This window comes from Corapipo altera, unplaced genomic scaffold, assembly GCF_003945725.1.
Source record: "Corapipo altera isolate COAL_440 unplaced genomic scaffold, ASM394572v1 268, whole genome shotgun sequence".
Classification (NCBI taxonomy): domain Eukaryota; kingdom Metazoa; phylum Chordata; class Aves; order Passeriformes; family Pipridae; genus Corapipo; species Corapipo altera.
The window spans coordinates 4,960,183-4,983,510 of NW_020884901.1; the positions used below are offsets into that span (position 1 = coordinate 4,960,183).

Here is a 23,328-nt window from a genome sequence, read left to right on the forward strand (position 1 = left end):
GAAGGAAGTCTTCTCGGTAATGCCCGCTCCCAATTCCCATCAGCAGCCTTTATGCCCTCCTCTAGCCATTTTTTCCCCCCTCTCCCCTCTTTCCAAGTGGCTTTTACTATCCCATCTTTCAATGTCTCTCTTGATTCTCTGGAGGTATATTTAGAGATGCTACATCTCCTTTTCTTCCGGCTCTCAACATGCCTCCCGCTCCCGGCTTTGCAGATGGGATCTTCTTTCCTCCCTCCCTTCCCCCGTCCGTAAACCCCTGCAGCTGCCTGGGAACAGTGGATGGAGTTGCTTTAGGTTGAAGGAGCTCAAACCTCACATTTTTACAAGAAAGGGATCCTCTGAAGGGGCTGCAGTTGTTGCCAAACTTGGCCTGGGCACAACTAAAAGTTAATGTGTAATAGGTGAGAATGGCCGGAGCCACATCCCTCCCCATCCCTCTCCCAGTCAGTGCTGCTCCAGCGACCCCACTTACAGGGATGGCGAGTCCTGGATGGATTCAGCCACAAAGACAAAGCTGGAGAAGAGCAACAAGTTGAGAGTATTAAAACCAGGGGCTGCCACCTCCTCGACAACCAGTAAAACCTTTACAGGGCTGTAGGAAACTTCCCGGTATTAAAACGGATCCTTCTGGCCCAGACAGCGACAATGACGGCAAATTCCATGGAAATCCTCGGTGTCACAGTGCCAAGAGAGTCCTGAAGTGACATTAACAGAGTTTCACTAGAATTAAGGCTGGTGCTGACCTCACTGATCACCCCAAACTCCCCGGGATGCGGCGCAAGGAGCCGGAGCCTGCGGAGTGCCGGGAGCGCGGAGAGGGAACAACGGAGTCCAAGAGACGGGAAATACTTCACCCACAAGACACCTTGTGGAAATTTTATTATATAGTGTAAAATGCAACTGTCAGTCAAATAAAAAGAACACTTTTTTTTTTTTTTAACACCATGCTCAACATTATCCAATCGCGGTTCTTTATAGTTAGACATTTCAAGCATAAGGAAAAAATAAGGAAAGAACCCAAGAACAGTAAATTCAGTACATTTAAAAACGGAATGTCCCGCAGGGCAATTAAAAATGCAAGAAAAAATAGCTTCAATTCCGTTTTTCCTTTAAAAATACACTGTTATCTGTACAAGAAACACTACAGTAAACATCGGAAATCATATTATCCCTTTTATTAAATCAAAATTATTTAGCGCATACCGTGGTTAATACTAGATTCATTTATTTCTCTAGGTAATTTGACAAATATTAGATAAGAAAATATTTAAAAGAAATGAAAAAGCAAAAAACACCTTGGAATTAAAAAATAGTTACTACCTTTTATATGGTTTTATGTTCCACAGTGTTTGTTAAAGGTACTAATAGCAGATTCATTTTAATATTAAAAATAACAGTATTTATATTTCTGAGAGCATAGAGGAAAGTTTTTTTCTTTTTTTTTTTTGTTTTCTTTTTTTTTTTTTTAAACAAGCTTGGAGGTCTTAGATACATAAATGCAACTAGCAATGGAGACATGAAAAAATGTATTGCTAAAAAAATTAACACGTTTTTATATTACCCCTTTAGACTCTAGAAATTATACAAACCCTACAAAATGCCCCCCCTGCCCAGAACTTGCAAACAGTAACTGTCTCAATACAGAATTCATATCATTAATTACAATACATATCATAGTTCAGTTTTTTAAAAATGCAATAAAATCAAAGACAGCCAAGATACAAGAAATTAGAAGTAAAACATTTAATGAATTTACATATTTAAGAATATTTAAATACTGTTTAAAATTTTTTTTTTTCTTTTTAAGATTTGTTACATACCACACCTAAGACTTCCAAGCCACTCTTTCTGTGTCAACAGAAAAGATCGAAAATTAAAAGGAAAAAAAAAAAAAAACAAAAACACACAAAAAAACCCACATGTTGAAATGTCACAGCTCTGGGGTGCGTTTTGGTGCCTGCAAATTCTCTGGCTTCTCTCCAAAAAGAATCCCGGAGGTTTGTTGGTTTTTTTTTTTTTTAATATAAATTTGGAAACAAAATTACCAGCATGTCCATAAGTTTAGTACATTACTAATTGTTCCTGATTCTTAGAAAAGTTCAGTATAGATTATCCTACAGCTAGTGTTTCACAAACAGAAAAGTCTTCATCAAAATGTTGCAAATCTAGAAACCTCTGTTACAAAAAGGTTTTCTTCCACAATGATTCCAAGAGAAAAAAATTGCCACGAGGACCTTGTTCTACTGCTCCTGGAAAGAGAGAGGGGAGAAAGGGAAAAGTTACTCAGTGGCAGCAAATTCCCAAAGCTGCCGAGCCCTCCTCCCCCGACACAGGTCTGTCCCCGCTCCAGCCGAGCGGGATACAGACCTCAAAGGATGCTCTGAGCCCCTACCAAAGCCCTCCTTCTCAGCACTCCTCTTACCAAACAAGATCCCTCTTTTTAGTGGGCCAGACTTAAGAGGGGAATGAAGGGAACTCCCTTTTATCACCCACCGCTTCCAGGTCACACTTGCCCAGCGCCGGCGGCAACGCCGACAGCGGCACCGGCTCGCCCCGCTCGACCTCGGCAGTGCAGCTGCCTGGGGACGGGGCTGCCGCCGGCATCCACACCAACCCCTGCTCCCAGGAGCCAGAGTTAAACGTGGATCAGTGGGGAGAAGGGTCTGATTAAGCTAAGGTGCTTTGCACAGAGTTTTTGCTTCACTGTTTGCTCTGCGAGCCTGGTGCTCGGGAAAGGCCCGTGGGATAAATCCCACACAACCCTCCGGTGGGCTGAGTGACAGCTGAGGTGAGATTTTCCTTGAAAGTGGGTGAATTCAAATTATTTTTCAAGAGTTTTGGTCTCCCTTTCAGCACAGGGAGCTGGTGAGTGCACAGCTCTTGTCCCAGCACCAGAAAAGGCAGAGCCTGCACGCACGGTCCTGGGATGTGCCAGTGCTGTGCTACTCACCAGCGTGGCTCAGTCATTCCTTTAATTCCCCGAAGTCACACAACAGCCTAGGGGTCTCCCAGGAGAAAAAAATAACCTCTGAGTCCTCTCCCAAAAAACATCCTCACTCTGTACAGGGAAACAAGACTCTGCCGTTGAGACAACACTTCCAGGATCACTTCCTCAGCCACAAAATATCTCTGCTTCACCATGTGAACTCAAAGGAGAGTCCCCACACCAGGCCAAGGCCAACACACCCAATTCCCCAAGGGAAAGAGCAGTGGGGTTGAGGGAGGGTGAATACAGACCTGGCTGTGTGCCTGAGCCTGCCCTAGTGTCTGCCCGTAGTAGGCAGCCTGCTGTCGGTAATACTCTGCCCAAGCCATCGTGTAGTCCTGCTGGGAACTTGCCTGAGGAGCAGCACTGGCAGCATGACCTGGAGGGAGAGATGGGAAAAGGGAGAGATGAGCAATTCTGTAAGTCCAAGCCCAGGCTTAGGGTCTCCTTTTGTCAAGCTTAAAGAAGAGCCAGCCCCCTTCCAACCGCTGCAGACACCTGAGAGAGAGAGAGACACTGGCTCTGCTGCGTGGGACGGGCTCCGAGCTGGATCGGGAGGGACAAGCCAAGAGCAGGCACAAAGCACTGAGAGCGCTCCTGCAGCTGCAGGGACAGGCTGACAGCCTGCACCCATCACCCTCGGCCCAAAGCCTCCAGCAGCACAGTGTCCAAAGCAAGTCCAGAAGTCGGGATCATGCGCTCCGTGACGCAGTGGAACAAGCCAGGCCCATGTTTTTCCACGAGCTCTCCTACCCTCTCACAACCCAGCTCCAGCTCCCTGGATTTTGCCAGCATCAGCTTCCTGTGTGCTCTATGCTTCCCCCAGGCAGGCCGGCTGCAAGCAGGGCAGGAGGTCTGCTGGGGCCCGTGGATCAGTGGGAGCAGCTCTCCCGAGGCACCACAGCGCGACCGAGAGCTTTCCGTGGGAGAACTACATGCACCATCACCAACAGGACAGGACCAAAGGGGGTTTGGAAGCCAATAATGGCAGGGATGGAGACGCAAGCCATCGGATTAGAGTTCTCTTTGTAACAAGAGCTGATTCATCTCCAATAAGCCTGTTTCACTCACTCTGTTTTTTGAAATACTCCTCCCATGCTTTGCTGTAATCGGGATGGCTGTTCTGCTGCTGGCTCTGTTGGCCTGTGCAAAGATGACAACAAGGGGCACATCAGTATGGAAGAGGTGATAGTTTCCAGCCAGTGACATCTACCTTTCCACTAGACAGGTCCTGGATCTATCACAGTTGCCCAGACTTGACACTTCAGCTTCCACTTTCCTATACTGTTGGGCATCTTCAGTTCAGGAAAGTCGAGGAAAAGCTCAAGTTCCTGGTTTCACCTCACCTGTGCCCTGCTAAAGGGCATGAAGCCAAGTCTCACCCTGCTGGGACCTGCTCAAGCCAAAGCATATGGCTGGGAGCTGCTCAGCTGCACACCAGCCACCCTGGGCTGTCAGTCCACTTGAAAAGAGGACAGGGAGGGAGGGGAGACACCTGACAGAGCTGAGACCTGTCACCTCCATGGAGCTGCCAAGGAAATGGTTGTGTTTTGAGTCACCTCACTCGTTTTTCAGGGTCTGCATCCTTCACCCCCACTCTCCTCAGCGAAGCACAGCTGTAGGAGCCCCAGTGTGCCCACACGAGAGCCTTCAGCACACAGCCTGCCCCAGCACACAGCTCCAGGGCAGCCACACCACTCCTGGCTCCTCAGAGAGCCGAGAGCCCAGCACAAGGCACAGCCAGCACCACCTGCCCTCAGCACACACCCCACACACCACCTGGAGAGGGAGCCACAACACCCCCGGCTGGCTCACGGCACTGTCTCCAGACTCCCACGCTGCTCCAAGGGAAGCAGTGCCACTGCCTGCTCACAGACCCCAAACCCTGGGCTCCACCTAGCACAGACTCCTCGCCTTTGAAGCGCCAAGACACCTTCAATCCAGCACACCTGAGTGCAGGAGAGAGCCCAGCCCGGGGAGGCAGAGGTGGGATGCCCACACTGCCCTCGGTCCCATTGTGAGCACAGAGCCCTCGGCGAGACACACGGTGAGCAAACAGCCCTGAACAGCAAACGCAGCATTTGGGAACTGCAGGGAGGCACAGGGAGAGCCAGTATGGACCCAGACAGCAGGCAGGGCCAGAGGACACGCGTGGAGCAGAGCTCTTCCCAGCCCATCCCACTGCAGGCTGGCCCCGGCCAGAGGGGGGGCTTTGAAGTGGGGGGAAGGGGGGAAATAATACACTGCAAGTGTGAAGTGGGTGGAGGGAACAGGGCAGCAGAGTCCTGTCCAGGGGCATAAAAGCGGGTTAAAAGACTTGACCAATGCTACAAGTCAGGACCTTTTCTGGCAGAGGTCAAGGCTGCCTCAACTGTCCACCTGCTAATGCCAACAAAGGACCTCCTTCAATGCCTTTTCTTCTTGGAGAATTACAGTCCGCAGCGGGCTGAAAGGACACGCAGCTAAACGCATTTCACAGCAAAATGTTTCCCCAGCCAGTTAATTTATTTAAGATGGGGGAAGTAATTAAAATCTAAATACATGTGTAGGGGGTGGGGGTCTGCCCCTCCTCCCACAAGGAGGGCACTCAAGGCTGTCCCCAGGACGCCGGCACGGTGACAGGGCTAACAGAGCTGTGACACACAGGCTGCAGCACTCGGGGAAGGGACCCTTCACAGGACTGTTTTCAAATTAAAAAGTGCAAAAGCAGGTATTTACGTAGTTTCTATGTAAAAGTTTCTATTATTTCTATAAAAATCCTCCCACGCCTTGGTGAGCTCCACCTTGCCTGCCTGGGCACCACTGTGATCTGCAGCAAAGTGGTGAAAGCTGCTTAAAGCATTACTGTGTGTGTGCCCTCTCTCCTTACCCAGACTGCCTTCAGTGTGCCTGGCTACAAACAGGAACAGGGAGCATCCTAAGCAGACATGGAATTCGAGAGCCAACATCATCCATCAGGTGCAACAGCAGAAATAAAATATCTGCCCCTAAAAGATGACATTGTGGGGCTAAACTCACCCAGGGAAGGACAGTGGCAAGGCAGGATGCTCCACGGGTCTTGGGAGCCACCAGAAACTTGACAGTGCCAAGCTGCCATCACTGGGCTATGAGCTGCACTGTGGGTCATCAGGGGGCTCGAGGGGCCTGTGCTTCCTATACCAGGCTCCAAAGCCAGGAGGGTTGAGCTTGAGACATGACTGCAGCAGGAAGGGAGGTTTCTCCTTCCCCAGTGGCGGGTGGGCAGGATGAGGGGATGTTTCAGGGAGTAGAGAAAGGAGTTAAGTGACTAAGGTGAGTTTCTAAAAGGCATCCTGCCAGGCAAAGAGCAATGCACATTCTGTAAGCATTTATTCAAAGGCTTTATGGGAAGATAAAAATTAGATTTTTTTGTAGAGCTTTCCCTGCTGCACTGACTGCTCTGCTTCCCAAAGCTCAGGGAAATCCAGAGCTTTTGGGGGCGCAAAGGAAATGAGTGGAATAATGTTTTTTTCCTGTAAAACAAGCTAAGGAGAAAATACTCTTCTTCAGTACCATACTATTCCATTCCTGTACAGCAAAGTCCATAGAAGCCCACCATTGCATTTTACTGTCAGAAAGCAGAACAACTACTGACTTCCAAGTCCCTGGAGCTCAAAAGAAAAGTCATGATTTTTCAGACTGTAATTGCTGAGGAGCAATTATTCATCCAGAGTTTAACACACACTTCCCATGTCCCGTGTTTCAGAAGTGCACCAAGTTAACAATGCAGCCCTGAGATTTCAAAATTCATACATTCATGATTTCATAAACATTCAAAGGTGACTGGTGTCACAGGGAATCACGAGTGCAACTGCAGGCATTGCCCCTCCAATGATTCCTCTACCTCAGGCACCTCAAAGAGCAGGAATTTACACTGAAGTCGATAACCTACTTAACTGCTAAATCAGCCTTAAGACAGTGAAAAGTATCTGTCATCAAACCCCTTTAAAATTACCCCCCCACACACACACTTTTTGGTGCTTAGCTTTAGTTTCATGAGACCAGGCCAGTAAAAAACCTGTATTTCTTGAAAAATTATGATTGTGTCTATTGGACATTGCCACCACCCCATGAGCTTTGAGATTAGCCAGCAGACATAAATCTGCTCTGTTTAGAGCAATACATTCCTCTGACTGTAGAGGACACAGGATGGTGCAGTTACAACATCACCACTAGCATTTGCAGAATTATTATGAACAGGGATACTTCCCTTCCCAACTGCTCAATTTTGACTAAGCAGGTTTTCAGGAGACAATGACCAGTACAGGAGCCCTGCCTAACCTTTCTTTCATTTTCCCCATCTCCTTTCCATCAGTCTGGGAGTTGAACAGTGAGAGGAGCTCATAAGGAATAATTAAGAAAGAAAATAAGCAAAAACTGATAAGCTCAGGAACAAAGAGATGGGAGGGCTCAGCAGCAACACTGGGTGCCTGTCAGGGGGAAGTGGGGTTGTTAAGTGTTTGCCTGAAGAATCCTGGGAGAACAGAGCCTGAGGCAGGAATGTTTTTGTTAGGAACAGACAGCAAGGACCAAGTTTCTACCCAAAGAGCAGAAACAGGCAGTAAGCAGTTTAGCACACAGAAAGCATTACAGTTTTCCACAGCCTTCAGCTGGTCCTGAGCTCAAACAGCACCATGTTTCTCCACACAACTCTTCTGCTCAGGAAATCATTTTGCTGCTTTCACACACGTGGTCTCCTGGGTGGACCCGCCTTTCGCAGGCACGAAGCAGCAACTGCAGAGGAAACACCAACCCTTCTCCAGCCCAGGTCCTGGCACTTACTTGGGACTTGCTGTCCAGGCTGCTGCCACGTCTGGTAGGTACTGCCCCAGCCCTGCGTCATGAACGCCTGAGGACCACTGCAGAGGACAAAAAGCCATGCTCAAGTAGACAGTAAAATACTTACCAGGCCACAGACATGAAGCTGCCCACAGGAGAGAAGCTGTAACTCATAGTCAGCAGCTGCTGAGCAAACAGGTGAACATGGGAACAGAAGGAAAGGCTGTGCAGGTGTGAACTGCTATGTACTGCCTTGGTGTCAGTCTGTTCATGAAGCCAAGATGAAGATACATCACACTTGAACAGCATTCCTTGTGCTCCATGCAGTTCAGGCTTCTTCCCATGCTCTCACTGCACTAGAGACAGGAATTTTGGAGATGCCAGTACCTACCTGGTTTATCATTTAATAGATGAAATTTTTCCCGTGGTCAGGTTTAAAGGATTGAGCTTGCTTGCTTTTGCTTCTGAACGCCCAATCTATAGAATGCTCTGCTATATCCCACCCCTTCAGGGCCCTCCAACCTTCTCCCAACACTTCCTAGCTCCCAGTCATCCCCCCCAGCCCGTTGGTGATGAGATGGAGCAGCTTACTTTTGATGAGGTGTAGCGGGTGCTTGGCTGAACGGACTTTGACCAAATCCTCCAGGTCCACCCATGCTGGTACCCTGTCACAGAATCCACAAATATTTAATGCCAGCTCCAAGTACAGGGTGGAGGCAGCTATTATGAGTAGTAAGAAAGAAGACAGCCTGGGATCCCTAAGGTTGGTGTCAAGCCTTCTCCTCTCAAGCAATTCAGCATGAAGGCTGCTTTTCAACTTTCCTGTGCCCCAGTTCAGTATTTTCCATACTTTTTTACCAAAGTAGTACTGCAGCCTGACATCATTAAGCTTCAATACCACAGCACTGCATTAAATGTAAGACAAGTCATCCTGGATTTACTGGAGCAAGGAGTTGAATGTTTTGCTTTCAGGATGATGCTGCCAGGATTACATCATTTTAACACAGCAACACTGTTGTCTTCCCTTCAAAAACATCCTTTGGCAGCCTTCTCATACCTTATTATTGCTGTTCTTCCCTCTCATATAACTGTATACACTACCCATGATTATATCAAGTCAGATCCTTCTGGGACCACAGCAAAACTCAGCCCAGTGGATGCTGGAGTGCCACTGAGTTCAAGACAGCTGCTAACAGGCAAATGGTTTTGAAGCTGAATAACGTAAGCATGAATATTCAAGTCCAGGCCTACAGGTACCTAAACCATGTCTGGAAGAGACAGATGAAGACCAACAGAGATGGAACTTACACCAACTTTCTCATCTATGAGATGTCTAGCGAGCTCGATTTGCTGGGGAACCCCTCTGATTGTGAATATTCGTACGCCGGGGTCTGTGTTGGGAGGTGGGTTCCTCTGGAGCTCCACGTGGGCTCCCGACTGCTGATTTATGCTCTTGATGTTCTCACCACCTGAAGAAAAGAAATCAAGACATAAGGAGGGATATCCTGCATCTCTTTCCACAAAACCATATAGAAGTTAGGTTCTGGTGGCAAATTATAGTTTCAGCTGCCTTCTGTGTGCCTCAGGAGGTGGGCTGAGGATGGCAACAGCAAAAGAAACCACAGTACCTGGGCTCATGCTGCTTCTTTAAAGTGCCACAAACATGACCTGCAGCCATGAGCTACTGCAAGTTTGGGTCATGGCATCATGGATGGTGCTGCTTTAAGAACACACATCCCCTCTGTGTGCACACATCCCAACAAGATGCAGCATGGCTGGGATACACAGACAAAACAGATGCAAAAACTGCACTGACTGAATTCTGGTGGTTTTGCACAGCTGTTGAAATCCTCCGTAAAAGAAGGTAACCTGCAACCAAAACATGCTGCTGCTTTCTTTTTTTATCATCACTAAGGCAAAAAGCCACCAGTCACATACCTTGTAGCTGAACAAAGCTTAAGCTTTCTCCCAAAGACAGGTTTCTCTATCAAACCTGTGTTTGATAGGTTATTGCCCTAAAGCAGCCTCTGCTTTCACCCCGCAGCTACACATCCCTCCACAACCACAGCAGCACAGGATTCCAGGCTGTCTCCTGCTATTTCAGAGTTAGCTGTGCATGCAGTGAACATGTCTGGCTCGTTTGCCATCTGGATACACAAGAGCACAGGAGTGCTTCCAGCAGGATGCAGCAGGGCCAGTCACAGTGGATCTGATTTCCTCAAGACCTGCTAGGTCCCGGTCTCTTCATGAAATTTGCTTAACAAAAGCCTCAGCCAATGTTACAATGGTTCAATTCTTCTTTTGGAAGCTCACACAACTTACAGACCAGCTCCACTCAACTGAAGAAATTAAAGGGTGTGGGGAAGGAAGAGGTTTTAAAATTTTAAAAAAATCACAAACCAAAAAATCACCAGCCCAAAGGACAAACAGCAAGCAGAATAGAGAGCAAAGGAAACTCACCAGAGATTTGTGTCTGGTTTTAATTAAAAAGAGTCTCCAAAAATAATGTCGTCAATTTTGCTCACATTTCCATCTCTATACATCCAGCACAACTTCAAAACAAACTGTGGATGTTGCAGACACTTGTTCATTTCATTGTAATGGACTCGTGACCTTTTTAACATTTTAAAGCCTTCTTGGGGAAGGGAGGAGGAAAAGTTGCCAAAGGGCAATTAACTCTTTCTAAATGAATTTTTGAAGATGCATTTAACAAAAGATAGTCATGTCACATCCCTGGGCAGACAACAGGGATTGTACTGTGCAGCCAAAAGCCAACCCACTTACTTTCAGTCAAGCATGGGAAAGGGGGAAGATGAAGTTTCAAAACCAAGAAGGTTTTTTTCATGTAATGCTTTTGTCTGATGCAGACTTGTTTGAAGCTCTGTTTTTTACATATTGAGGTGAGATCTGAATCAACAGCCATTTCATCTGCTTAATGAAAACAGAGGACCCTTTCAGGAACACAGTTTGAAGGAGTGGCACAACTTCTTTACTGGGTGACTGAGGGACAACCAGGGGTTGCTACTTGCACTGCAGACCGCTTTCTCCTTCCAAAAGGGGATTAGAAACTGAAGCACTCTCAAACTGGAAGCAAGGGATAATACAGATTTTAAATCACTGCTCCATTCAGCACCAAGTCCATGGTTGTTGGGACTGTTTCCACATCAGGTCTCTCCTAGCCCATAGCGCAGGATCAAGTTTGCTGCTGCTCCACGAGGGAGGCTGCAAGTTCCTGTTCTCATACCAGGACCTGGTGCCCTTGTCCTCCTTACCCTCCTACAATGCCAAAGCGCTCCCTCCCACCCCAGCCATCCCAACCCAGCCTCCAGAGCATGCAAATGAAGTGACGCAGCCCCCGTGATGCTGCCGGTGCCGGAAGGAGCTGATCCTCCCCACAGCGAGGTGACCCGCTCGGCACATGGTGGCTGTCTATAGGGCATTCATCCCCCTCCATTCTTCCACCTGACGGGGGGCAGGAGGGATCCAGGAGCGGCCTCCCGGCTGGACGTGAAATCGTAAAGCAATTAATCAAACCTGCTCAAAGCCGGGCTGACAAGCGCCGGGCCGGCCGCGGTATCTGTCAGGATCGCCGTATTTATCATGGAAATCCAGGGGGGCCCAGGGAGGGCTGTTTCCAGGCACCACCAAAACACAGACAGCGCTTGACATGTGTATGACGCTTGCCTCCACCCTTCCTCGGGGCCTTTGGAAGGGAAAAGCTGCACCTACCCACCCTCTAGAGGAAAAAGCCACGCACAGGATCCACAGGGAGCCCTGTCGGGGCTCACGCTCCCAAGCTGAGAAGTCACGTCCATAGGAAAAGACCCTAGACCTTCTACCACATGTGCTGCAGAAACTGAGATGAGAAACGTCCCTATCTCCCTCTTTTCCCTGCCTCAAGTGGTCACAGGGAGCTGGAAGCACAGTAGCAGTTACGTGGCCACATCACATACACCACACTGGGGGCCCGGGGCACCCATGGGCTTGGGTGCTGATCTGGAGATCAAGCTGATGGTCCAGAGGCCTCAGCCAGATTTTACAGAGAAGCACAACAGTCCTGTCCTGTATCCTAGTGGGAAAAAACACCCAAAAGCTGGAAACTGCTCAGAAACTATAAAGGGGAGCAAATGTTTTATAATTGGTCACTATTAAAAAAAAGACCCACTAAGATCCCCTCTGCCCTGCACAGGAAGCAACAAGAACTGGTTGTCTTGCATCAGTGTATGGAGAGTGTAGCACATCCATGCCGGTCCAGGCCCCAAAAGGCAACACTACAGCCATCACTCACTTGACAAAAGTGAAGGCTGCAGCAGCCTAAGAGCATAGGCACTGTGAGAACACCGATTACAAGGTGGTATTACAATGCTACAAGCACTCAAATCACCATACAACTAGTAATTAGTCACTCCAGAAAGCTTCTGATCTGGCTGGGTAAGAATCCCTATTTTGCTGTTGTGGAAACAAAGGTAAAAAGCCACCCTTCACCCCCCAGTGAGGCTGTGCCAGGCCCTGCACTTGAATGGTAGGACGTTCTCTCCACTACCTGCATTTATCTTTTCAGCACGCAGAGCTCTCTGTAGTCACAAATGCTCCACTTCAGTGCACTGCAGAACAACAAGTGACCTTTTCTGATCCTTTATTAAGGATGACTAATGGATACAGCAATAAAGTTTCATTATAATTTGCTTTTTCCGTACATATAAGTCTCACTCATGGGTTTAAAATTTGCTTTGCTTGATCTTTCGCCCAACTGGCCTGTTCAGTGAGGACAAGCACAATCACCCTGCAATTTCTGCATAATGGGGAAAGCAGGTGGGTTTTCATATTGAAAAAAGTGCTCAGGTTTGTGGCACAGAACAACATCTGAAAACAATTGCAGATACGTGGCTGACCTGCCCGTGTCCCTTGTCATCCAACGAGGCAGGAGCTCAGGGTGCTGTGGGGCCAGACACACAGCAGGGAACAGCAGTGATGTGCAGCAGGGGAAAGAGGCCACACCACATCTCATCACAAGCTCAGTCCTGCCCAGAAAACTCCAAGCCACTGAAACATGTCACAGTGCCCTCAGATCTCTGCCTCCTTTCCTGGTGTAGCTTGTCCATTCCTATTCTATTTGCTGAGGCTAAAAGTCAACTGTGATTACCCAAATACCAGTTAAGGTACATATCACTCTTTCTGAAATACACAGATAGAACAATTAAATACACCTCCTTTGACAGGTCAGTGCATTAGCTCAGACACATCACAACAGCTCAAAACAACAGAGCTCTTCTACTCCTGGCTCTACCCTAAGTACTGCTCCATATGTAGCTCCTGCTCTGTGACAAAGTGAGACTGCTGCTGATGCTCAGCATCATAACCATGGTGGGGTTGTCCTGGTCCCTGAGAGGAAGGTCTGATGACTCCTCCTCCATCTCCTTAGCATGGAGAGATCCAATGGCTAAGGCAGCCAAGGGGCCTCCATGGCAGTGAACATGCTCCCAAGGTGCACCAGGTCAGGTGTCAGCCCAGACGCAGACAAGACAAATCCTGCTACTTCACTTTATTCATCACACACTTCAGGTATGTGGTTGGAAGCAGCTACTGTTATTACCACACTCAGAGACCTTCCATTTCATCACACAGCACTCAGAAATCCAGCATGATGAAATGACTGCTCTGCCTGTCCCTGATAAACTGTCCTTTAAACGAATTCTATATAAAAAGAATCCACAAATGAACCTGCCTTTTCTCAGCCAGCTGCTTGTTATAACAAGCTTATTTGACAGCTCTGCATGAAGAGCCTCTCTTACAGCTTGTGAACAAGGGCCTGGAGAGTACAATTATGAGTGAGAGCACCACAAAGAAAACAACCACAAGCAGTTATAGCTTATTCCTATGCTGCATTCACCGGCCACTAAACACCTACAATTACAGAAAACTCCAAAGCTTCACTGTCAGGCAGCAAGAACGTGACCATCCTGAGAGGGAACGATTGCAAGCTCTGGTATTTGGAGTCACCAAACCCACCTTTGCCTATAACAAGCCCACACTTGTCAGCTGGCACCGTGTAGGTTATTTCCTGCATGCCCCCGGGTGTTCCGACACTCCAGTCCCCACGGCCACGGCCTCTTCCTCGGGCAACAGCCAAGCTTCCAAAGCCATCTCGTTCCTTCCAAGGCAAAACATGTGTATCAGTGGTTTTTTTTTTGCTGGCCCCAGTGCACATTCAAAAACAAAATAAAGCAAGGTAAGTTAAACTGGCTGACAATCAATGGCGCTGGATTAAGACATTCTTGGACAGCAGTTTCACACTGAAGGTTTTGAAGCACTTTAAAGAAATGCCAAGTAATGTAGGTTACAGTTGCCTTCCTGACTCAGGAAGATATTTATATTTTTAAATGCATGCCTATATATCTTCTGAAATAAACCTATAAATAAGCATCAACTACTAAAGGTCTTTTAGTCTGTGATGGGGGCTCTCTTTAGAGCAAACAATAGATCTTGGCACAGACACACACAGGAGTTGCTTCCAAACCCTTTCAAGTGTCATCCTTTAAAGAACTGCTGGAATTAGTCAGCTGAAACTCACATTTTCCAGAACTTCCAGAGGAAGCTTTTAAGTTCAAAGACACGTAAAGGACGTACCTATTTTGGGTAACTGATTTCTCCAAAATAAAAAAGCCATGGGCAGTCAGAGGCTATCATGACAGACCTCAAAACTTCAGTGGATTATTAAAAAAATTAATGAAATCAAGCATTCAAACCAGATCCTGGGCAAGAAGAGTTATCAAGATGGACAAATTATGGACCCTGATGGACAAATTATGGACCCTGATGGACAAATTATGTTCAGGTACCTGATATGGCCTAAAGTCTTAGTTTCTTACAATGCAAAAGGGAATATACAACCTCCTTCATGAGTCTGCCCTACTACTCCACCTACCTTTGTACTTCTTGTTCTTGGGCAATGCAATATGTTGCTGTGTCTTAGAGCACAGTGTCTCAATACCTGAACATTTATCCCCCTCCTGTGCCCTCCCACCAGACCAGAGGGCTGGAGTCTGAAGAGGAGGCACCACTGAGCGCTGACAATGCTCTGCTGTCTGAGCAGAGCCTCCAGTCACTGTCTGATGTGACTCCACTCCACCAGGTCACCATTTCCAAACAACTTAAGTTCCCATAAATTCCCACAGAAGCCCTTTCCAGGACCCACCTGTGCCGTGAGGATGAGCTCATTGATGATGTGTGCTGCATGTTGACACCTGTCAGGAAGCCCCATGACCTGTGCAACTCTTTCAGAGCTAATCCCATCATCTGTGAAGAGAGGTGGCAAAGACCAAATTAAAAGGAGAAAACATCCACTCGCCAACACAAGCTTCCTTCCAGCACCACCACTGCTGGCAGCATTTTCACACAACAGAACTATCCCAGAAGCTACTGCTTCCCTCCACCTTCAGCCCCTCTTCCCTGGACTGAAAGAAGACAAAACCCAGCCCACACTGCAGAGGGAACAACACTCAAAAGAAAACACACTTTCAAATGTCAAAAAGCCATGAAAGAGATTGATATAATTTTAAGAGGACAAAAGGCAGCTTTGATAGGTGATCAGACAGCCAAGGACCCAGAGAAAGTTACTCAGAATTAATCAACTCCTGATCCCCAAAGGCTTTAATGTCCTGAAGGAGAGTTCTTTAACAGGAAATAAAAGATTTTTGTTATTTTGTTTATCCATACAGTTACCACTCAAGACATGACTGTTGTGACAGCTAATGTTTGCAAATGAGATGTATATAATCTTACTCTCTGAAAACCAGAAGTGCATGAGGAGGCAGCACATCATATTTACATGGGTTTCAGAAAGAGAACAATGCACCTGTAAATGAGGAAAGCCTAAGCTGCTGGAACCTCAGCTCAGATTCACTTTAGCAATCCCAAAGTGGAACACTGGTCAGAAAGTAACGGCTCTCCATCCTCACACAAACCTGGTTTAAATTGAATCCTAACTCCAGCATCATTCTGAATCTTTTTGATCATTTCTCCATTTCTTCCTATCACAATTCCAACAGCAAACCTGGGCACAGAGACCTGATGGGAAAGGCAAAGGAGTATGAAAGCTCAGAGAACTAGACTGAATGACTCTGATTTTACAAGGAGATGCTCTTTAACTTTGAGGACGGGCCATGTTAGGCAGCTCCAGGCTACAGAACTGCATTGCTAGAGAAAAACAAACAGGTGGCCACAAATTCCTTCCCCACTAAACAAACTCTGCACTACAAGAATGCAGCTTAAAAAAAAGAGACAATTAGAAAGGTGCCATCTGGGAGTCCACGAGAACTCCTCCTCTTCGCGGCCAGACTCAACTCTTCTGGCAAAAGAACACAATGCATTTCAAAACAATGTTACATGTGCAGTTTGATGACTTCCACCCACTGCCCATCCCACAGGGAGGTTTAGCAGAGTATTCGTGACGGAAACGTACCTCTATGCTGCCTCCTCCCATCCTAGCACTGAAATCATTGCGCACGCCTCGGAAGTCTGCCTGATCTTTCTCTCGGATGATCTCCAGTACCATTTCCCTCGCTTGCTACATGGGGAAAGAAGTTACAGTTAGCTTAAAATTGTTCTGCTTGCCCTCCTGGTGTTAGGGCCTCCACAGTGGCTCCAGGCACAGGGATCTCCACCTCCTTAACGGGAACAGCATTTTGATTTAGGGTTTCTTTTTACCACAGTCAGTGGAGATCTTGATGGCATCTTCCATGTCTGACAAAACCTGCCGAGTGCATAAGGTGGCTGCTTGTTGTGTGCAATTGCTTCCTCCAGTCTTTCAAAAAGGCCCTTTACCTTTTAAAGTATCTTCGATTTTTTGTTCTATTTTTAGATTAAAGGAAGTGAAGGCCCTTTCCTACTGGCTATCAACACAGTAAGGTAGAAGCTGAAGTAGCACAGCAGAGATCACATCCACAAAGAGCCAGAGCACGTACCAAGGAGGCAGGTGGGCAGCAGTGAGTTTACTGTCTCAGTGAAAAGTTAAGTCCAAGTCTGCAGCAATCCAGTAAGATGTTTTCTGAGACAAGTGAATATTCTTCCTACCTACTGGGAGCCCTCAAGGCCATTCACAAACCTGCATGTAGCCCAGCTAGTAAAAGGGTACCTTGGAAATAAGCCAAGAGTAGTCACCATTAAAAAGAAAAAAAAAAAAAGGCCTACATGTCAAACCCAAGTCTTTGTTTCTCTTTATTACCAGTCAAGCTTTGACACCTTGGTTCTATTTCCTAGCTTGAGGGACAAGGATGAATCTCACTCCTTTAATTTTTATGTATTTTCCATGTTTCCAGGGTATCTTTTACAGAAGGAAACAACAACATCAATTTCAGAGATGTCAAGACAGAAATAAGGGTGATGGAGGGATTTCATAGGGATTTGAGGGAGCTAAGAAACACTGTTGCAGTATCCACAGAATCCCACCAAACCCAAGGATTCACCCTGTTTCTTGAGTGCTTTCTAAGCATGCTCAACTTTAAGTGCCTCAAAGATCTTCCAGCCTTGCAGTCTCCATGTTTCCTTGGAGTGACATATGGCACAGAAGATGTGACAAGAGCAAATCTTGCAAGGCAGAAGCCACCTGGGAAGTGGCAGCACTGAAAGTACAATTCAATTAAAAGTAGCCAGACTGCCATTACACTCCTTTCTGCACAGCCATACCTCCACAGTAAGAATTTTGGGGAAAAAAAGTATTAAATCTAAAAAAAAAGTATTAAATCTTGCAATAAGATCTTTGAAAAATACAACCCAAACACACTGTCCCTGAGCAACATCAACTGTTGCAGCAATTTACGATTAGGGAGATCCTATGAAACAGAACTACTTTTATTGGAGACAGGAATGCTAAGCTAGATTTAAGTACTTAGCAAGGTATGAAAGGCACTTGCTGAGAAGTGAAACCATGGCTGAGAAGTTTAGCCATGGCTAAACTTTAATGCTTCAATTCAAGTGCTCCCATCAGGCTGCAATCCTCCAGTCTCCGGCCGATGGTGGGGTTTAGTTTGAACCGCAGGTATGTCCAGATCTGTAGAACCCTGACACAAGCACACTGAGGTACCAATATTAAGCAAACCCCTTGGTTTCAGGAGTTGTTTTGGGATAGTTTCTTTTAATTGCCTGCGTCAATTGGCTGTCTGAGAGTTTTGTGGAAGGTCCACTGTCTCAAACGTGTGATTTAGTCACTCACTAAGAACCCATTTGCTCAAGTGACAGAGTTGGGATTTTTTGCCACACAGACTGGAAAGCATTTCAAAGCTACTTTCTCCAAACCCTCCTCATCTCTACTCCTACCCATGTATAATATTTATGTGGAGTGACAGCTCCTAGGTTATGCTGTAAACAAGCTAGTCTGGTGTTTTAACTTGCTCTGCTCAACCTTACAGAACAAAACCAGCATGGATTATTACATTTACAGTTGGATTTGACTCCATCAGATGCTCACAAACACACTAAAGTTTAAATTTCTCCTCAGTTCTCTGGGGCAACTGCTCACTTGTGTTACATACCTGTACTTTAAATGCATCTCCAGTAATACGGAGAGGTTTGTCTGCTCCAGTGGGCAACGGACCATCCTGGATCATGATCATTTTCACACCCGTTCGCTCCTGAAGAAAAAGCACAGAGCACTTTGCTCAGCAGAGTCCCTGAAAAAAGGGACTAGATCTGGGTTACTCAACATTACGTAGGTGAAATCAGCACCTTTACAGAATGCTACTTCAGCTCTTCACGAGCAGTTATAGCACAAATTCAGTAACAGTCCTAGAGTGTGAAGGACTGCCAGAAAGCGTGCTACTCCTGAAGCTCTCAAATAGCTGAATCCTTGCAAGGAGAACCCCCTCTACCTTGACAGTTGATTTTTCAGCCCTTTCCAAAATCTGTAGCTGTCTGCATGTAGCAGTTACTATGTGAGCAGCCTCAAAACTGTATGACAGAGGTCTAACCAGGGCACTCAAAACCCCTACATTTTTTGACACAGATGTTTTTCTAAAACCCTTTACTCTTTAAAAACTTGTACCAGAGGTGGAGGAATAAAGAATGTCTAGGAACATAGTTTATATGTAACACAACACTTTTAATTAGAAAGGAGTGGGATGAGGAAAAAAAAAGATGACACACACCAGCTTTATCACAGATCAGCAACAACAGAGAAGCACAGCACTCTACAACAGCATGGCTGGCATTAAAAATACTGCAGAGCAGAGCAGACACAGCCCTTCCCTGGCTACAAGGATCCCCTCCTGAACAGCACACACCAAGTGTTATCTACAGCACATGGGTTTCTGTCACAGTTCTGGCAAAACTCCACTACCTGCGTAGCTGGGGCCACACCGATTTTGTTTGTAACACAAGATTGGATTTGAGTCCAGCTCTCTGAAGGCAGAAGAGTAGTCCCTGCTGGAGAAGGTTAGAGCATCTAAAGCTCTCCATTTCAGCCCGCTCCTGTCGATCTAGAGAAGCTGCAGTAGGGAAGAGGAGCCCTAAAGGAAATGCATCTTGCGCACCTGCAACTGTTTTATTGTTTCACCTCCTTTGCCGATGACTAGACCCACTTTGGATGCCGGGATCAAAATCTCCTGAATCGTACTGTTGCCATCAACATCGTTGTGAAAACCAGGTCCGTTCCGACAGCGATCTACAATCTGCCCCAGTAGCCGTTTTGCTTGTCTTTGGAAAAGAATCGAGGGAAACAACCATTAGACAACATTGTTCCACGTGACCAAGAGACCAGGAACCATCGGAATGGAGAGTGATCAGGGAGAGGAGAAGAAGTGAAAAGATGGAAGAAACCATAGTCAGCACAAATGTTTGCCTTTTTTCTTTTTAAACTCTTTGATATCTATTTTCCCCTATCACGATTACTTAATAAGCAGTTTGATTTTTGAAAGGGGAAGAGAGAAGGAAGAGCAGCAGCATGCTCTGACCTCTTAGGAAGTTAAGGACAATAGTTGGACTATAGCATTTGGGGTGCTTGCTTTCAATGAAGATGCTTTAGCTTCTGAACTTTCCTAACACATACAGTATTTGGTAAAACTCAAATTCTGTTCTCCTTCTCAGTCAAGACAAAATGTACACACTGCTCTGATACTAACACAGCCCGTGGATTAACCATTCTCTGATCAGTCCCAGGCAACTGCCTTGCTCTTCTCTGCCTGCTCTTACCAGCAGCACCAGAACACTGGCCTAACACAGCCTCTGCTCCAAGCAGTAGGTGCTGAAGCTACACCACGAAGTGAGGCAAGGATACTGCAGCAGCCACCAGTGAAAGACTGGGTTCTTCTACTCCTGGTGAGAAGAGACACACAAAGAAGCATTTGGGAGATTAAAGATCCCTCCACTAAAATATTTAGCATGTCAGAGGTGACTGACAGGGTTGCCCCTCATCTTGATGACTCCTATACCAACACATCCCATTCCTGCCCCTGTCCCAACACCCTTCTGAAAGTCAAAGAAATTCACTGGTTCCCTGCTCATTCCAATGCAGCATCTTCCCCTCTCTCCACTTCACACCAAGCTGTGGCGCCCTAAGAATGACTGTCTTCTCTCTGGGAATTTGAGGAAGCAGAACAAAGTCACCCCTTCAAGCAGACATTCACCAAAGGCAGCTCAGGGGGTGGTGCTGAGGTTGCACACAGAGCAGAGCACTGCTTGCTCTCATCTTTCTCACAGAACAAGGGAAAAGGTGGAATTTCTGGAAGCCCACTTCAAATACTCTAGAGAAGTGTTAAAGAGTTTTATTTATCTATCTTCATATTTTGCACAAAGTTCTTCTAGTCACAATATAAAGACCACAACAGTTAATACACAACATATTTCAGATGAGAAGGGGTCACTTGGAAATTAACCCTATTAGTTTGCCACTGGATATAACTAATGAAAACATTTCTCACAAAACCCTTCTCAAAGAAGTCTGACATCTAATTGGTTTCCTTTCTTCATTTTCTTTTTCTACAAGTAGCATGAAAAAAATACTTCAAACAACCACCTTGACAAGAATTTTAGCACAAAAGTAAATTAAAGTTCACCTAATTCCATGTCCATGTTCTGCTTCACAAATTGAGTATTCTCACTTCTAAATGTATTAATGTTTTATTTAAAGGACATGACATTTAACTGCTTTTTTCAGAACCATGAAGTCTTAACTATAACTCTCCCCCCTTTTCCCCAACTGCATCAGGCATCCCAGCTTTTTAATATTTTGCTCTTGTTCTGAAATATCCTTTGCTAAAGGGGGAAAAAGCACTTCAATACCAGCAAGAAGACACTGCTTGCCCTATAATGTGAGTCTGCCAATTATATTTATTCTGGCTCACTGCTTGCAGTATTATGGTAGAATAAGGAGATTTAAGTACCCTTAGATCTCTTAAGAATGGAAGAATGATGAGTGTCTTCTCTTTAGAGAGACAGTCTTTGCACCCATGTATTTTCACTATCAAATGCAACTCAAAGATTTCCAGATGGATTTTAAAAAACCCACCTACCCAAAGGCTGGGGAGAGAAAGAGCAGCTCCATATGTTAAGTGTGTTCCTGTAAGCCTGAGGATCCTGGATCCAGTTCCAGCAGGAGGTCCTCAACTGGTTTGTGAGAGTCTCAAACTCAGCTCCTGGGAAGGGGGAGGGAGGAAACACTGTCCCTAAAGTTTCTATAGGACTAAAGATCAGAAATCCCTGCGGGCTTGGCCACGTGTCTCTACCATGCAAGGAGCAGAATCAAGACTTGGGTTCAGTCCTTTGCTTCTTGTTGGCAGCGATGCAGAGACAAGCACCCAGTGGGCCTCATGCTGCTCTGCAACAACACCAACACCTCCAGGGTACCCTGGAGTGGCACCGACAGGCTTTACAGGCCTCATGCAGCCCTTCTTCAGCTGGAAGGATGGTCATCTCAATAGGAGTAGGGAAGCGAAGGGGAGAAGAGAAGTGCCCTTCAAACAGCTTAGCTCAGTATCCTGGAAAGCTGCAGTTGGAAAACTGCATCCTGGGTGCCCTAAGAGCAACCTCACCCTGCGGAGGGGAATTCCAAGGAAATTTCTGCAGAGGATTCAAACTGCAAGTGGAAAAAAAAAAAAAAAAAAAAGCCTTTGAGGTGCATGGTTTAAAGCATCAGACCAAGAGGTTCTATGCTCCAGAGACCCTCAAGTTTCTCTAGGCCAACATTTGCTGGTGTGGCTAATAACCAAGTAGCACCACTGACAGAGCGCAGCATTAGGGAGAAGAGAAAGAAGGAAAAAGGAGGGAAATGAAATCAGAACTCACTCAATGCTCTCTGGTGTCCCGGTGAGCACACAGGGCCTCTCGGGCATCCCACCACTGTCTGCAAAGGAAACAAGAAGGAAACTTGTAATACACGGAATTAAAAATGTGGCAGCTGTTTCAGTAACTGTCAAGCACCAATGGAAGCATCGCCCCCCTGCACGCAGAACATGCTAAAAGAATTCAAAGACATCCAGGATCAACATATTTTAAATGATTTACTGGATGTCTGCATTCCTTTAAAGCCTTCCCCGCCAATTAGAGGGAGGGGTAAGAACTCAGATGACATTCATCAACATTTCCAGGTACAGCACTGCAGCACAGCCTTCTCCAAAGCAAACTGGCACAGAACAATGATCCCATTTGGGTGGATGGCCCCATTTTATGATGCAAAGCAAGTACGGAGAGCTGCTGCCACCCTCCTGGAATGTCTTCTGCCAGGACTTGGAGCTGACCAGACCAGTCTGAGGCAAACCACAAGAGCTGAGCAAAGTGGCACCACCAGGAGGGAACCCAACAAAATGGACTGTCCATTTGCACTGCACTCCATTTGCATTGTGCCATTCCCCAAAACACCTGACAAACCTGTTCTCTCTGCTGGCTGGGAGGTGGGTCCCACAACAGCTCTCCCATGCCTGTATCCCTGTTAATGCTGATAACACACCGGGAGCATGGGAAGTGCCTGATCTAATGGCCACAACACCCTTCAACATTAAAACCTGTTCACCACCCACCATACAAAGAGCCTCTTACCTGGAGCAATTTGAATTTTGCAGCCAGACTCTGCCTGAATCCGTGAGATCTGTTCTCCTCCCCTGCCGATTACTGAAATGAGTTCAACAAGCATCAGAACATACCATTTTCCCAGGTAACTGCAGAGCACCTTCCCCCTTTTACTCCTCTGCAGCTGTCTATAAAGGAACAGTTTGACTCCAGGATTGCAGAAGAGACATCCACAGCATGATCAAATTCATCACAGTACAAAAAAACCCCATTAAAATACTGCTGAAAGTTATTCTATTTGCTTGCAAAAACAAACCAAAAACCCTGTCTTGCACTGGAATGGAAATACATAAGGCACCACTTTGAGTGTGGTTAGAAGAGTAATTTAAGTACATCTTGTTCAGCCTGAATCAATAAACCAGTTATCTGGGGGACTAAAAAACACAAAGACTTTTATTTCTTTAAAATTCCTGTTTTACTGCCATTTTTGAATGGCCATGCTATTTGGCTGGTCTGCATTTAGACAGAACTACATCCTGAAATGCTCCATC

The 23,328-nt window shown here is 46.3% G+C and overlaps 1 protein-coding gene across 4 annotated transcripts in view; it reads right to left on the reverse strand.

Annotated features, from left to right (window-relative positions):
- Positions 1–846: 846 nt before the first annotated feature.
- The window catches only part of FUBP3 (far upstream element binding protein 3), a 39,009-nt gene continuing 16,527 nt past the window's right edge, over positions 847–23,328 (reverse strand). For 3 of the 4 annotated variants that reach the window (XM_027649785.1, XM_027649787.1, XM_027649786.1), the window contains 14 exons: positions 22,808–22,879; positions 22,058–22,115; positions 19,309–19,471; positions 18,313–18,411; positions 16,245–16,349; positions 15,748–15,850; positions 14,979–15,079; positions 13,793–13,934; positions 9,092–9,252; positions 8,375–8,448; positions 7,787–7,863; positions 4,058–4,129; positions 3,238–3,365; positions 847–2,249 (listed from right to left, as the gene is read on the reverse strand). In XM_027649785.1, coding sequence (XP_027505586.1) covers positions 2,241–2,249; positions 3,238–3,365; positions 4,058–4,129; positions 7,787–7,863; positions 8,375–8,448; positions 9,092–9,252; positions 13,793–13,934; positions 14,979–15,079; positions 15,748–15,850; positions 16,245–16,349; positions 18,313–18,411; positions 19,309–19,471; positions 22,058–22,115; positions 22,808–22,879 — 1,364 coding nt within the window. In that variant the 3' untranslated portion in view covers positions 847–2,240. The remainder of the gene's footprint in view (positions 2,250–3,237; positions 3,366–4,057; positions 4,130–7,786; positions 7,864–8,374; positions 8,449–9,091; positions 9,253–13,792; positions 13,935–14,978; positions 15,080–15,747; positions 15,851–16,244; positions 16,350–18,312; positions 18,412–19,308; positions 19,472–22,057; positions 22,116–22,807; positions 22,880–23,328) is intronic. The other variant, XM_027649788.1, reaches the window with a different exon arrangement.